Raw genomic sequence first — 16433 nt, 5'->3', positions numbered from 1 at the left:
GACCTGAAGGATTGGCGGAGAGAACACACTTAGTGACCTGAAGGATTGGCGGAGGGGACACACTTAGTGACCTGAAGGATTGGAGGAGAGAACACACTTAGTGACCTGAAGGATTGGAGGAGAGAACACACTTAGTGACCTGAAGGATTGGCGGAGGGGACACACTTAGTGACCTGAAGGATTGGAGGAGAGAACACACTTAGTGACCTGAAGGATTGGCGGAGGGAACACACTTAGTGACCTGAAGGATTGGCAGAGGGAACACACTTAGTGACATGAAGGATTGGAGGAGAGGACACACTTAGTGACCTGAAGGATTGGTGGAGAGAACACACTTAGTGACCTGAAGGATTGGCGGAGGGGACACACTTAGTGACATGAAGGATTGGAGGAGAGAACACACTTAGTGACCTGAAGGATTGGAGGAGAGAACACACTTAGTGACCTGAAGGATTGGCGGAGGGGACACACTTAGTGACCTGAAGGATTGGCGGAGGGAACACACTTAGTGACCTGAAGGATTGGCGGAGGGAACACACTTAGTGACCTGAAGGATTGGCAGAGGGAACACACTTAGTGACATGAAGGATTGGAGGAGAGGACACACTTAGTGACCTGAAGGATTGGTGGAGAGAACACACTTAGTGACCTGAAGGATTGGTGGAGAGAACACACTTAGTGACCTGAAGGATTGGCGGAGGGGACACACTTAGTGACATGAAGGATTGGAGGAGAGAACACACTTAGTGACCTGAAGGATTGGAGGAGAGAACACACTTAGTGACCTGAAGGATTGGCGGAGGGGACACACTTAGTGACCTGAAGGATTGGCGGAGGGGACACACTTAGTGACATGAAGGATTGGAGGAGAGAACACACTTAGTGACCTGAAGGATTGGCGGAGGGAACACACTTAGTGACCTGAAGGATTGGCAGAGGGAACACACTTAGTGACATGAAGGATTGGAGGAGAGGACACACTTAGTGACCTGAAGGATTGGTGGAGAGAACACACTTAGTGACCTGAAGGATTGGCGGAGGGGACACACTTAGTGACATGAAGGATTGGAGGAGAGAACACACTTAGTGACCTGAAGGATTGGCGGAGGGGACACACTTAGTGACCTGAAGGATTGGCGGAGGGAACACACTTAGTGACCTGAAGGATTGGAGGAGAGGACACACTTAGTGACCTGAAGGATTGGTGGAGAGAACACACTTAGTGACCTGAAGGATTGGCGGAGGGGACACACTTAGTGACCTGAAGGATTGGTGGAGAGAACACACTTAGTGACCTGAAGGATTGGAGGAGAGAACACACTTAGTGACCTGAAGGATTGGAGGAGAGAACACACTTAGTGACCTGAAGGATTGGAGGAGAGAACACACTTAGTGACCTGAAGGATTGGCGGAGGGAACACACTTAGTGACCTGAAGGATTGGCAGAGGGAACACACTTAGTGACATGAAGGATTGGAGGAAAGGACACACTTAGTGACCTGAAGGATTGGTGGAGAGAACACACTTAGTGACCTGAAGGATTGGCGGAGGGGACACACTTAGTGACATGAAGGATTGGAGGAGAGAACACACTTAGTGACCTGAAGGATTGGTGGCAGATGAGATGTCCTTTCCTTTCTCTTACCGTAGAGGAGAACCATGTGCAAATTAGAGTTGTCATCTTCATACAGTCTTTGGGGTGGAGGCCCTATTTCTAACAGCTTTGCAGGTGCCTAAAGTCATTAAAGGGGTTGTCCACCATAAGGTGATTTTAGTACCTACCTGGCAGACAGTAATGGACATGCTTAGGAAGGATCTCAACTTGTCTTGGCGCCAAATGGCTATGCTGTGAGATTACCATAACAGTGTGGCTAGCTATTTGTGAAATGGTATTTCCTGTTTGAGTTTTCTTCTTTTGCTTACAAATCCCATAATTTCATTTTCCTCCCTCCCACACATCAGCAACCCCACCAATTGAAACATAAATGAGCTGCATCCATTCAAAAGACCTTTGGTTTTCAATCAGGGTGCCTACAGCTGTTGCATTATTTGCAGATTGATCTCTCTCCCACCAAGGGATCGCTCCACCCATTGAAGCAGACAGGCTCCCTGTCATCAGCTGACTAGTGATGTCAGGTCTCGGCCACATTGCTAGCTTGGAAAAATCCGAGACAACAGTAATTTTGTATGCTGGTAAAAATAAATATTGGGATGAAAATCACATAAGAATTGTGAGAAAACCATCACACACAGGTACAGACACTGGGGGGAGATTTATCAAAACCTGTGGAGAGGCAGAGTTGACCAGGTGCCCATAGCAACCAATCAGATTGCTTCTTTCATTCTTAACAAGACCTGTGAAAAATGAAAGAAGCGATCTGATTGGTTGCTATGGGCAACTGGTCAACTTTGCCTCTTCACAGGTTTTGATACATCTCCCCCACTATATTATGGACTACACTAACTTTACAGCCCCTGTAGCATAGTCAAATGAAAAAAATTCCTGGAATACCCCTTTAACCTTAGAATTTTGCAATCGCATTTGCAACGAGTTAGATGTTCGTCACCTCCAAATGTCTCTCTGATGAGTTCAGCGTTTAAGTATAGAGATTAAATATGGCTGCAAAAACGTATTTGTAACCTACTTTTCCTGTTTTAATTTATTCCTGGATTTTCTGTAAGTTTACAAGGATCTCTCGGCTCTCCTGACGTCTTGGGAGCCCCACTGATCATTAGAATGGGAAGCTTTTGTCCCATGAGTGAATGGAGCGGCTATCTTCAGCTGTCCTATAGTTAAAGGGGTTATCCAGGAAAAAAAAAACTTTTATATATATATATATATATATATATATATATATATATATATATCTCAACTGGCTCCAGAAAATTAGACAAATATTTAAATTACTTCTGTTTAAAAAATCTTAATCCTTTCAGTACTTATGAGCTTCTGAAGTTGAGTTTTTCTTTTCTGTCTAAGTGCTCTCTGATGACACATGTCTCGGGAACCGCCCAGTTTAGAAGCAAAACCCATAGCAAATCTCTTCTAAACTGGGCGGTTCCCGAGACATGTGTCATCAGAGAGCACTTAGGCAGAAAAGAACAACTCAACTTCAGAAGCTCATAAGTACTGAAAGGAATAAGATTTTTTAATAGAAGTAATTTACAAATCTGTTTAAATTTCTGGAGTCAGTTGATACATAAAAAAGTTTTTTCCTGGATAACCCCTTTAAGAAGTGAATGGAATAGTAACTTGACATGTGTCACTGCTGCTTTGTTCACTCCTGGGACAAGTAACCCTAATTTATAAAATTAATGGTTAGGGTTTCCCAACCAGTGTGCCTCCAGCTGTTGCAAAACTACAACCCCTAGCATGCCCGGACAGCCTTCGGCTGTCCGGGCATGCTGGGGTTTGTAGTTTTGCATCAGCTGGAGACACCCTGCTAGGTAAACACTGCTGTAGGGGGATATGTTTTAATCTTGAAATAACCCCTTTAATACCACAGACCTGTCTGCTCCTTAGTTCCGCAATGTGTTATTAACATTCATATTTCTTTCCTTTAGCTATGCCGTCATCGCTTTTGGTTGTGCCAGCTGCCCAAAGTTAACCTGTGGTCGCGATGGATGCGGAACGGAGTTCTGCTACCACTGTAAACAGATATGGCACCCAAACCAGACGTGTGACGCCGCACGTCAAGAGCGGGCCCAGAGCTTGCGCCTAAGGACAATCCGGTCATCATCTATAAGTTACAGCCAGGAATCCGGAGCTGCAGGTATCTTGTCGTTTTTTGTCCTTTTAAAATAAAAATAAAAAAAGCATTCTTAGAAAGGCAATTGTTCAGTACCCAAGGTTATGTGTATTGTGCCAGCCTATATGAGACACAACGTTGTCTTCTTTGTTCTCATTGTACTAAGCAATTATCTCATGAACCCATCAGATGGGGGCCAGGCAGCGTAAAGATGTCTCTTTGTAACACATCATGCTGGCACAGAGCCCAAAATGCCAGCACACAATCCCTCCCCTGTATAAACCTCCCGGGATGTAGGTTACAATAACTCTATTACTCACCATCCATTTCTATGACTGATGCAGAGCACCATTTAAGTTTCATGATCTGGTCACGGCATCCACCATTGTCATTAGGTCATGGGGACAGCTCGTCTCCTCCCCTTCCCTGCACGATGAACTCTGAACAGGTCACAGAGCATGCCCACAAAACACTCCCATAGAAGTCAATGGGCTGTTTTACGGCAAATCTCTGGAATGCTTTTTCATAGTTCAGGGTAGAAGCTTGGTCACCCCCATAAATACATAAGAATAAGATATATATAAATATATATAATTTTTTTAAAATATATAAAATTGCAAACTGCTAATTTCCATGTTATGCTTCCTATATCTGTCAAGCTCTCTAGCTGTTGCAAAACTACAACTCCCAGCATGCCTGGATAGCCTTTGGCTTTTTTGGAATGTAGGGAGTTGTAGTTTAGCAACAGCTGGAGGATCCCCTTTGGAGAAACACCGCCTTAGACCAGTGTTTCCCAACCAGTGTGTCTTCAGCTGTTGGAAAACTACTACTCCCAGCATGCTAGGAGTTGTAGTTTTGCATAATCTGGAAGCACACTGGTTGATAAACACGGCCTTACACAAAGGGTTACATACTACAGTGGCCTCTAACCTTTGGCTCTCCAGCTCTTTCAAAACTACAACTCCCAGCCTTTGGCTGTCTGGGCATGCTGGGAGTTGTAGTTTTGCAAGAGCTAGAGAGCCAAAGGTTTGGGAACACTGCTCTATGATACAGCAATGGATATGTTTCCTAACCCGAAGGGAATCTGGTTAGCTTTTATTGACACCAGCTTGATTGAGAATGCATGCCTGGTATCCTGTCTGTCGATCACATGGGCATTCATATACACGCTCAATCACACTTCCAAATTTTGGTAAGTCAGGTTTTTTTCGGGGAGTGCGCCGGTCAGCAGCTTGTAGGTTTAGGAACCACAGGAGACCCAGTGGTCATATTCGCATATCATTACAATAAATGCTTTTTATTTTGTTCACTTTTTTTGTTCATTTGTGTTAAGTTAATAGCGCTTTGCTTTATCGTTTATTTTTTTCCCCCTGGCTAGCGGATGATATCAAGCCTTGCCCAAGATGTGCTGCCTATATTATAAAGATGAATGATGGAAGCTGCAACCACATGACATGTGCCGTATGCGGCTGTGAGTTCTGCTGGCTCTGCATGAAGGAGATCTCAGATTTGCATTATCTCAGGTAAATACCTAGCACAATGCTTTCTATTACTGCCGCTGGATCAAGCAGGGTCACATTGCAACCTGACAATAACAACACACAGTCTTGCTATTGTCCGTCTTGCTGTTGTTGTTATAAAAAAATATATATATATTTCTTAGTGCCGTATTTTGCTGCTGATTTTGCTACAAATTGAATTTGGTGGGTAGGAAAATATGCAGCAGCAACATACAGCACTACCCTTAAAGGGGTTATCCAGGAAAAAAAACTTTTTTTTTAATATATATATATATCAACTGGCTCCAGAAAGTTAAACAGATTTTGTAAATTACTTCAATTAAAAAAATCTTAATCCTTTCAGTACTTATGAGCTTCTGAAGTTTAGGTTGTTCTTTTCTGTCTAAGTGCTCTCTGATGACACCTGTCTCGGGAACCGCCCAGTTTAGAAGAGGTTTGCTATGGGGATTTGCTTCTAAACTGGGCGGTTCCCATAGACACGTGTCATCAGAGATTACTTAGACAGAAAAGAACAACCTTAACTTCAGAAGCTCATAAATACTGAAAGGATTAAGATTTTTTTAATAGAAGTGATTTGCAAATCTGTTTACCTTTCTGGAGCCAGTTGATATATAGAAAAAAAAGTTTTTTCCTGGAATACCCCTTTAAGCTCCTTTATTCTTTATTAGCATTTGATAGCACAGGGGTTTCTTTGATTTTCTGATACTTTATTAGTTACAGCTGAGAGCTTTGTTCCTCTGCATATGGAGCTCTGTACAGTACATCATTGGGCCGTGTTCACACAATCAAAATTCGATCAGGATTTAGGTGCATGTTTTGCCAGCAGTGCATCCAGACAGGGCTTTTAATCACCCATTTACATATAGAATAATGGTCATTACTGCAGTGAATTCTATTGAATTGCAATGGGGCTAATGCATTTGCCGATATAGTTTCTGCTCTAGCTTTCTGCTGCAGATTATCTCCAAAATCCACTGTTTGCTCATCTATGGCACATACCATATAAACATGGCTCTACAGAGATATTTGCACCTAATATGGCATAAGGTAAAGCATGCCACCATATTCCTGTTAGATTTGTATAGGCTAAGACAGTCCTCTGTTTCACTCTAACAGTGTTTCCCAAATAGGGTGCCTCCAGCTGTTGCAAAACTACAACTCCCAGCATGCCCGGACAGCCAAAGGCTGTCTGGGCATGCTGGGAGTTGTAGTTTTGCAACAGCTGGAGGCACCCTGGTTGGGAAACACTGCTCTATGATATAGAAGATTATTTAGTTACATAATAAATCTGCAGCCGATCCTGCACGTGGGAATGTACCCTAAAAGTTTATGGCTGCTCTTTTATGATTCCATACGGTTTAGAGCAGTATTTCCCAACCAGTGTGCTTCCAGCTGTTGCAAAACTACAACTCCTGGGCATTCTGGGAGTTGTAGTTGTGCAACAGCTGAAGGTACGCTGGTTGGGAAACACTGATTTAGCATAATTCTGGGTCTGATCTATTACTTTTCTTGATGGGATAGACATTACTGCCACCTATTTCTGTCCTGGTCAGCACATTTCCTATGTACACTGCTCAAATAAAATAAAGGGAACACGAAGATAAAACATCCTAGATCTGAATGAACTAATCGTATTAAATACTTACGTCTTTTCATAGTTGAATGCGCTGACAACAAAATCACACAAAAATTATCAATGGAAAATAAATTTATCAACCCATGGAGGTCTGGATATGGAGTCACACTCAAAATCACAGTGGAAAACCACACTACAGGCTGATCCAACTTTATGTAATGTCCTTAAAACTAGTCACAATGAGGCTCAGTAGTGTGTGTGGCCTCCACGTGCCCATATGACCTCCCTACAATGCCTGGACATGCTCCTGATGAGGTGGTGGATGGTCTCCTGAGGGATGTCCTCCCAGATCTGGGGTCTGAGGATCTCATCTCGATACCTAATGGCTGTCAGGCTACCTCTGGCAAGCACATGGAGGGCTGTGCGGTGCCCCAATGAAATGCCACCCCACACCATTACTGACCCACCGCCAAACCGGTCATGCTGGAGGATGTTGCAGGCAGCAGAACGTTCTCCACGGCATCTCCAGACTCTGTCACGTCTGTCACATGTGCTTAGTGTGAATTTGCTTTCATCTGTGAAGAGCACAGGGCGCCAGTGGCGAATTTGCCAATTTTGGTATTATCTGGCAAATGCCAAGCGTCATGCACAGTGTTGGGCTGTAAGCACAACCCCCCACCTGTGGACGTCGGGCCCTCATACCACCCTCATGGAGTCTGTTTCTGACCGTTTGAGTGGACAAATGCACATTTGTGGCCTGCTGGAGGTCATTTTGTAGGGCTCTGGCAGTGCTCCTCCTTGCACAAAAGCAGAGATAGGGGTTCTGCTGCTGGGTTGTTGCCCTCCTACGGCCTCCTCCACGTCTCCTGATGTACTGTCCTGTCTCCTGGTAGTGCCTCCATGCTCTGGACACTACGCTGACAGACACAGCAAACCTTCTTGCCACAGCTCGCATTGATGTGCCATCCTGGATGAGCTGCACTACCTGAGCCACTTGTGTGGGTTGTAGACTTCGTCTCATGCTACCACTAGAGTGAAAGCACCACCAGCATTCAAAAGTGACCAAAACATCAGCCAGGAAGCATAGGAACTGAGAAGTGGTCTGTGGTCACCACCTGCAGAACCACTCCTTTATTGGGGGTGTCTTGCTAATTGCCTATAATTTCCATCTGTCGTCTGTTCCATTTGCACAACAGCATGTGAAATTGATTATCAATCAGTGTTGTATCAGTTATATTCAGTTATATTCTGATGTTTAACTTTTGGGAGCAGTGTATATAAACTTCTTCTTACTTATTAAACCAGAGGGAGGCTTGGACTTCAGCCTTTGCACATTTCCCTGTAGCTAATCTAGAAGTTATTTGTGCATTGCCAGATTCAGACACAGAAGAATGTGTTCCAATAGTCACGTAGTACCAGCAGGATCTGATTTACCTGGTTCTGCTTAGGGAAATAGGAAGGTAAAAATACAGCCCTTACTGTATATATATCTATACCCGACCTCTGTGCTTCGTCTTCTAAAGGTTACAATATTGCACTTGCTGGTAGAGGAAAGGAACCAAAAAAAAATAAATTTTTATTTATATATATTTATATATTTATATATATATATATATATATATATATATATATATATATATATATATGTGTCTATATATATATATATATATATATATGTGCATTATATAGTGTATTTTCTTTTTCTTTTTTTATTTTGCCATATATTCTTCATTGTCGGTCTTTTTTTTTTTTTATATCCTCAATGAACCTTCTTGTGTGACTGCCTGGCAGCTCATATGTGTGGCATTGTTCCCGCTGTGCCCTTCCACACCATTACGGTTCTCATTGCCCAGAATAGAGCAGGTCAAACAGAAACTGGAAAACACATTGACTTATTTTAAGCGCACGTTCTTCACTATAAACCGAAAACAGAAAAGTGCCAAAATCCACAGGGCGCTTTCATCTACAATAGGTTGGATTGCAGGTTTTGTGTTTAGAATGGAGCATCCAGCCGTCTGTGTTTTTTAATGCTGCCATGGATTTCAGGTAGAGACCTTGTGGATCCTCTGCTATATATCCGAGCATTTGCTGCATGACCGCATTTTTTTTTGTAGCGGTGGGAACAGAGCCAAGAGACAAACCTTTTCCTATGCTGTGAATTCATGCCTGCACACGTATCCATTTCTCACTGCGTCCATTGTTTTTCTTTTTCCTCACAGTCCTTCAGGATGTACATTTTGGGGGAAGAAGCCATGGAGCAGAAAGAAGAAGATCCTTTGGCAGCTTGGGACCCTTGTTGGGGCCCCTGTAGGCATAGCGTTGATAGCTGGGATTGCCATTCCTGCCATGATTATTGGTATACCTGTATATGTAGGAAGAAAGGTTAGTGCTTTTATTCTTTAGTTCTTTACTACTACCATTACTACTACTACTTCAGAGACTTTTGCAGCGGTATAGTCATATTCCAAACAAAGGTATAAACTTAAACACCCATCCTGTACGACAGTGGTCTCCAACCTATGAATCTCCAGCTGTTCACAACTACAACTTCCACTATGCCTGCACAGCCTTTGGCTGTCGTGGCATGTTAGAAGTAGTAGTTTTGCAACAGCTGGAGAGTCATGGATTGGAGACCACTGTCTTAGATACAGGGTTACATACAACAATGTCTCCCAACCAGTGAACTTCCAGCTGTTGCAAAACTACAACTCCCAGCATGCCCAGACAGCCAAAGGCTGTCTAGGCATGCTGGGATTTGTAGTTTAGCAACAGCTGGGGGCACTCTAGTTGGAAACACTGGTCTAAGCCATTGTTTCACAACCAGGGTGCCTCCTGCTGTTGATAAACTGCAACTCCCATCATGCCCAGACAGCCATAGCTTATCCAGGCATGCTGGGAGTTTTAGTTTTGCAAAAGCTGGAGGCACCCTGGTTGGGAGCGTGGAGTGGAGTGTGAAGTGTGAAGTGAAGTGGAGTGGAGTGTGAAGTGGAGTGGAGTGTGAAGTGGAGTGGAGTGTGAAGTGGAGTGGAGTGTGAAGTGGAGTGGAGTGTGAAGTGGAGTGGAGTGTGAAGTGGAGTGGAGTGTGAAGTGGAGTGGAGTGTGAAGTGGAGTGGAGTGTGAAGTGGAGTGGAGTGTGAAGTGGAGTGGAGTGTGAAGTGGAGTGGAGTGTGAAGTGGAGTGGAGTGTGAAGTGGAGTGGAGTGTGAAGTGGAGTGTGGAGTGTGGAGTGGAGTGTGGAGTGGAGTGTGGAGTGGAGTGTGGAGAGTGGAGTGTGGAGTGGAGTGTGGAGAGTGGAGTGTGGAGTGGAGTGTGGAGAGTGGAGTGTGGAGTGGAGTGTGGAGTGGAGTGGAGAGTGGAGAGAGTGGAGAGTGGAGAGAGTGGAGAGAGTGGAGAGTGGAGAGAGTGGAGAGTGGAGAGTGTGGAGAGTGGAGAGTGTGGAGAGTGGAGAGTGTGGAGAGTGGAGAGTGTGGAGAGTGGAGAGTGTGGAGAGTGTGGAGAGTGGAGAGTGTGGAGAGTGGAGAGTGTGGAGAGTGGAGAGTGTGGAGAGTGGAGAGTGTGGAGAGTGTGGAGTGGGGAGTGTGGAGTGTGGAGTGGGGAGTGGAGTGTGGAGTGTGGAGGGGAGTGTGGAGTGTGGAGGGGAGTGTGGAGTGTGTGAAGGGGAGTGGGGAGTGGGGAGTGTGTGAAGGGGAGTGTGGAGTGGGGAGTGTGGAGGGGAGTGTGGAGTGTGTGAAGGGGAGTGTGGAGTGTGGAGGGGAGTGTGGAGTGTGGAGGGGAGTGTGGAGTGTGGAGGGGAGTGTGGAGGGGAGTGGGGAGTGGGGAGTGTGTGAAGGGGAGTGTGAAGGGGAGTGTGGGGTGTGTGAAGGGGAGTGTGGGGTGTGTGAAGGGGAGTGTGGGGTGTGTGAAGGGGAGTGTGGGGTGTGTGAAGGGGAGTGTGGGGTGTGTGAAGGGGAGTGTGGGGTGTGTGAAGGGGAGTGTGGGGTGTGTGGTGTGAATAGGACCCTAGCATGATGCCGGACAGCTACTTTGTACAACATAGCTATAGAGCTGCAGTTGGTCTAGGAGCCCTAAACACATTAATGTAGCACTTGTATTACTGGGAAGAACTTGTACCGAAAACAGATACAAAGATTCAGACAGACGAATCGGCCCCAAAAAATATGCGTAAGATTCTTCCATGTCACATGAGGAAGTGCAACGGCTGGGAGCTGGAATGTTTCCCCTCTGATGTGAGGAGTGACAGGATAGCTTTGGACAGCCGGTGTTCTAGTAAAGCTGGGTTCACACCACGTTTTTGCAATACAGTTCCGTATATGTTTTTAATTTGAAAACCGTACAGAACCGTATTGAAAACCATATGCCGAACGATGCATCAGATTGTGACCGTGTTGCATCCTGAACTGTTTCGTCAGTTTTTTTTCCCCGTACCCAAAACCGTAGCCTACGGGTGGGTTCACACCATGATTTTCTATACAGTTTTTGGATAAGTTTTTTTTTTTTTTTTTTTTAAACTGTATGCACCATATCGTATACGGTTGTCTCCGTTTTTCACACCACACGTTTTTTTACTTTTTTTTTCTGGACAGAAAACCGTGGCCTACCACGGTTTTTGGTCCAGGTGAAAAACCATATTGACCCGTATACGTTTTTTTTTTTTAACATGGGAGTCAATGGAAACATTACAGACCTGTATGTGTGTACGGTTCCATCCAGTTTTTACCATACGGTTTTTGACTCAGCACAGTTTTTATTTTCTTGGAATTTCAAATCAAACAAGTGAAACTTTATTCATAATGGAGTGAAAAGTTCAAAACGTATACGTTTTTTTCCCTTAAAAAACGGATGCAACCGGACATCATTTTTCAAACTCTATACGGTTTTCAACCGTATACAGATAAAACTTTGTACACACGTTTTGATACAGTTTAGTCAGGTTTTGAGGAATCTGGTTTTTTTTTATCAAAAACCTGATAAAGAACTGTATTGCAAAAACGTGGTGTGAACCTACCGGTACCACGTTTTTTAGTCTGGGTGAAAAACCGTATTGAAACGTATGCATACTTTTTTTAACATGGGAGTCAATGGGAACCGTACAGAACCATATGTGCGTATGGTTCCATCCAGTTTTCACCATACAGTTTTTTACTTTGCACAGTGTGTTTCTTGGAATTTCAATCAAACAAGTAAAACTTTATTCATATTGGAGTGAAAAGTTCAAAACTATGTTTTTTTTCTTAAAAAACGGATGCAATTGGACATCATTTTTATTTAAAAAAAAACTGATACGGGAACTGTATTGTAAAAACGTGGTGTGAACCCGGCCTCATAAAGAAACTTTTCAGCGTGTCTCATATCCTCAGACCGCCCATACTTATCTTGGCAAATAATTTGAGTTTCCTTACGTGGAGTTGTGCATTACTAGTGCTTGTTGCACAATATATAGGGAGCGGTGAATGACGTTTAATAGGCTTATGACTTTACCACAGAAAGTCTAGAGGAGACTAATTCTGACTGGTAAAAGAAAGGTGGAGCCGGTGACTATGGCAACCATTGTTATTCCCAGGTTATAAAAATATATTGCAAGGATATACAGTGGTCCCTCAACATACGATGGTAATCCGTTCCAAACGGACCATCGTTTGTTGAAACCATCGCATATTGAGGGATCCGTGCAATGTAAAGTATAGGACAGTGGTCTACAACCTGCGGACCTCCAGATGTTGCAAAACTACAACACCCAGCATGCCCGGACAGCCGTTGGCTGTCCGGGCATGCTGGGTGTTGTAGTTTTGCAACATCTGCAGGTCCGCAGGTTGTAGACCACTGTTAGAGGAAGTTGTATTCACCTGTCCCCGCCGCTCCGGACCGTCACCGCTCGTCAGCGCTGCCTGGGATGTTGCCGTCCGTCGCTGTCGCCGCATCCCCGAGGTGTCCCCGACGCTCCGGCAAGGCCTCTGCTTCCCCGGCATCTGCGCTCTCCGTCACCGCCATCACGTCGCTACGCACGCCGCTCCTATTGGATGACGGGACGGCGTGCACAGCGACGTGATGACGACGATGGAGAGCGCCGACGATGCAGGGGATCCCGAAGAGGACGCGCCGGAGCCCCGAGGACAGGTGAGTGATCGTCAGCGGACCACACGGGGCACCGTAAACGGCTATCCGGTGGCAGCTGAAGCAGTCAGCGCTGCCGGATAGCCGTTTATGCGATGACCCCGACATACAAAAGCATCGTATGTTGATGCTGCCTCTGAGAGGCCATCGCATGTTGAAATGATCGTATGTCTGGGCCATCGTAGGTCGGGGGGGGTCACTGTACGATCACTTTATGATTGGTGGAACCCCCTACTGATCGGGGAACAGAGGGAATACCCCAATGAATTGAGTGGCATCGTACAGCCTCAGCCGCCGCTCCATTCATTCTCTATAGGACTTTAAAGTTACTCTTCTCCATCTACGGTTTTGTTGCTCTGAGGCATTAGTCCCTAACATGACATTGTTTTTCTCAGATTCACAATCGGTATGAAGGTAAAGACATTTCAAAGCACAAGAGAAACCTGGCGATAGCAGGCGGCGTCACCCTATCGGTCATCGTGTCTCCAGTTGTTGCTGCTGTAACCGTAGGTAAGGGATGTCTATGACACTATTAGAGTTCATATCTTGTGGTAAGATTGCTTATTTTTATTTATTTTTTTTACACAATTGTACAAAATTGCATAATTGTGTCGAAGCAAAAAGAAATTGCACCTGGACCATGACACGTGAACATTCTAGGGTAATGTGTATAATGGCAATATGGTCCGCCTGTAATGCAAAAGGACAGAGCCCCAGTCTTACAACAAACATTTATGTTCTAGTTCAGTGGACTTCAAATAGCAGCCCTCCAGATGTTGCAAAACTACAACTACCAGCATGCCCGGACTGCCAGGGAGTTGTACTTTTGCAACATCTGGAGAACCACTGTTTGTAGACTAATGTTCTAGTTTATTTCTGAAATGTCAGTAGGAATTCTATAGCTGTTCAAAGGTTCATTTTAGAAAGCTGCTTCCCCCATATCTTATTAGGGGACCCTGAGATACTATAGAGTTGGGTTCTGTGTTCATCTCTTGGTCAGAATGGATAGAGGTTACAAAGAGCATCTCTCACTGTGGAGGACCTGACCTGTCCTGTATTAAATGGACGTGCCCATTGATTAAAATCAGGTGGATGTAATGCCTAAAGGGATACTCCGCTGCTCAGCGTTTGGAACAAACTGTTCCGAACGCTGGAGCCAATACCAGGAGCTCGTTATGCATAGCCCCACCCCCTCATGACGTCATGCCCCACCCCCTCAATGCAAGTCTGTGGGAGGGGGCGAGACAGCCATCACACCCCCTCCCATACACTTGCATTGAGGGGGCGGGGCATGACATCATGAGGAGGCGGGTCTATGGCGTCACAAGCTCCTGACTCCAGCGTTCGGAACAGTTGGTTCCAAATGCTGAGCAGCGGAGTAACCCTTTAACTTCTACAAATAAGGCCGGGTTCACACTGCTGCATTGCCGAGTGGAATTCAGTTTTGAAATTCCGCTTGGAAATTCCGGTGCAGCAGGAGGACACTTCATGATCCACTTCATATCAACTAATAGGAATTGTCCAAAGTGGAGGATACCTATAAAAGACCCCCCACCGGTGTTTTCCAACCAGGGTGCCTCCAGCTGTTGCAAAACTACAAATCCCAGCATGCCCGGACAGCCGTCGGCTGTCCGGGCATGCTGGGAATTGTAGTTTTGCAACAGCAGTACAACTCCCAGCATGCCCGGACAGCCAACAGCTGTCTGGGCATGCTGGGAGTTGTAGTTTTGCAACAGCAGTACAACTCCCAGCATGCCAGGACAGCCAACGGCCATCTGGGCATGCTGGGAGTTGTAGTTTTACAACAGCTGGAGGCACCCTGGTTGGAAAACGCTGGCCTAAGAATTAAAATATGAACAAGTCCCTGGTCTATTGTGATCACAATCTGTGGCTATCCAGCTATTACAACACCTCCCCTCCCCATCAGGCCACATTTTGCTGAAGTATCTGACACAATCCGCTACCTTCCTGTATTACCTGAATCATGTCCTAGATTGTGTAAGACAGCGGCTTACTGTGCAGCTTCCCAAAATACTGGTTATAATTACTCCGGATGTGGAGCCTTACTTTAAGAATCCGTACACCTTTGTTTTCCATCTGAGTAATCCAAAAATGTTACGTTGTTTTGCAGGCATCGGAGTTCCCATTATGTTGGCTTATGTGTATGGAGTAGTCCCAATATCACTATGCCGGAGCGGAGGTTGTGGGGTGTCAGCCGGTAATGGAAAAGGGGTCAGGATCGAATTTGATGATGAGAACGATATCAACGTTGGCGGAGTAAATACTGCAGCAGGTGAGACCCCACCGTTGGATACGGATAACTTTTTATTGCTTTAAAACTTTACATTGTAAACTTGACTTTAGACATCGATGAGTCTATTGTAAAACAAAACACATTCGTGGCCAGGATATGTCTGCCACATACAATCCACTTCACCCTCCAAAACATCTTAAAGGGGTTATCCAGGAATAAATTTTTTATATATATCCATTGGCTCCAGAAAGTTAAACAGATTTGTAAATTACTTCTATAAAAAAATCTTAATCCTTTCAGTGCTTATGAGCTGCTGAAGTTGAGTTGTTCTTTTCTGTCTAAGTGCTCTCTGATGACACCTGTCTCGGGAACCGCCCAGTTTAGAAGCAAATCCCCATAGCAAACCTCTTCTACTCTGTACAGTTCCCAAGACAAGCAGAGATGTCAGCAGAGAGAACTGTTGCCAGACAGAAAACAACAACTCAACTTCAGCAGCTGATAATTATTGAAAGGATTAAGATTTTTTAATAGAAGTAATTTACAAATCTGTTTAACTTTCTGGCACCAGTTAACATTAAAAAAAATAATAATAACTTTCCTGGAATACCCCTTTAATTCATAGTCATATAGAGGGTGGCTGCATTGCTTTCCAAAGGACTCCTTGGGATTGTTTGTCACCCCCTTGGTTTGGGACACTTGTTGGTAGAGAAAAGACAGTGTGTGGGAGATTTTTCAAAACCTGTGCTGAGGAATAGTGGTGCAGTTGCCCATAGCAACCAATTAAGCAATTAGATGGCTTTTCTCCTTTTTTTTAAAAGGTCTTGGGGAAAAATAAAATAAGTGATCTAATTGGTTGCGATGTGTATCTGCACCACTGTTCCTCGGCACAGGTTTTAATACCTTAAGGACCAAGCCCATTTTACTTTTGCGTTTTTTCCTCCTCGCCTCCTAAAATCCATACATCTTTTATATTTCCATGTACAGACCCATATAAGGGCTTGTTTTTTGCAAGACCAATTGTACTTTGTCATGAAACCTCTCATTTTACCAAAAAATGTATGGCGAACTCGGAGTTATTTTTTTAGGGAAGAAATTTAAATAAAAACCAAAATTTTGCACATTTTGGAGGGTTTTGTTTTCACACTGTACACTTTACGGTAAAAATTATATGTGTTCTTTACCCACGGCTAGATACTTTTATATTTGTGTAGCGCTTAAAAAAAA

At 44.5% G+C, this 16433-nt stretch overlaps 1 protein-coding gene across 6 annotated transcripts in view; it reads left to right on the top strand.

Moving 5' to 3' along the window:
* The window catches only part of RNF19A (ring finger protein 19A, RBR E3 ubiquitin protein ligase), a 120620-nt gene that overhangs the window by 90515 nt on the left and 13672 nt on the right, over nucleotides 1-16433 (top strand). For all 6 annotated transcript variants that reach the window (XM_056522403.1, XM_056522406.1, XM_056522405.1 and 3 more), the window contains 5 exons: nucleotides 3565-3773; nucleotides 5128-5272; nucleotides 9065-9227; nucleotides 13351-13465; nucleotides 15087-15248. In XM_056522403.1, the coding sequence (XP_056378378.1) occupies nucleotides 3565-3773; nucleotides 5128-5272; nucleotides 9065-9227; nucleotides 13351-13465; nucleotides 15087-15248 (794 nt within the window). The remainder of the gene's footprint in view (nucleotides 1-3564; nucleotides 3774-5127; nucleotides 5273-9064; nucleotides 9228-13350; nucleotides 13466-15086; nucleotides 15249-16433) is intronic.

Source organism: Hyla sarda, chromosome 5, assembly GCF_029499605.1.
Source record: "Hyla sarda isolate aHylSar1 chromosome 5, aHylSar1.hap1, whole genome shotgun sequence".
NCBI lineage: Eukaryota > Metazoa > Chordata > Amphibia > Anura > Hylidae > Hyla > Hyla sarda.
Note: the sequence above shows the minus strand (reverse complement) of the source record. Positions and strands in the feature narration are given on the sequence as shown.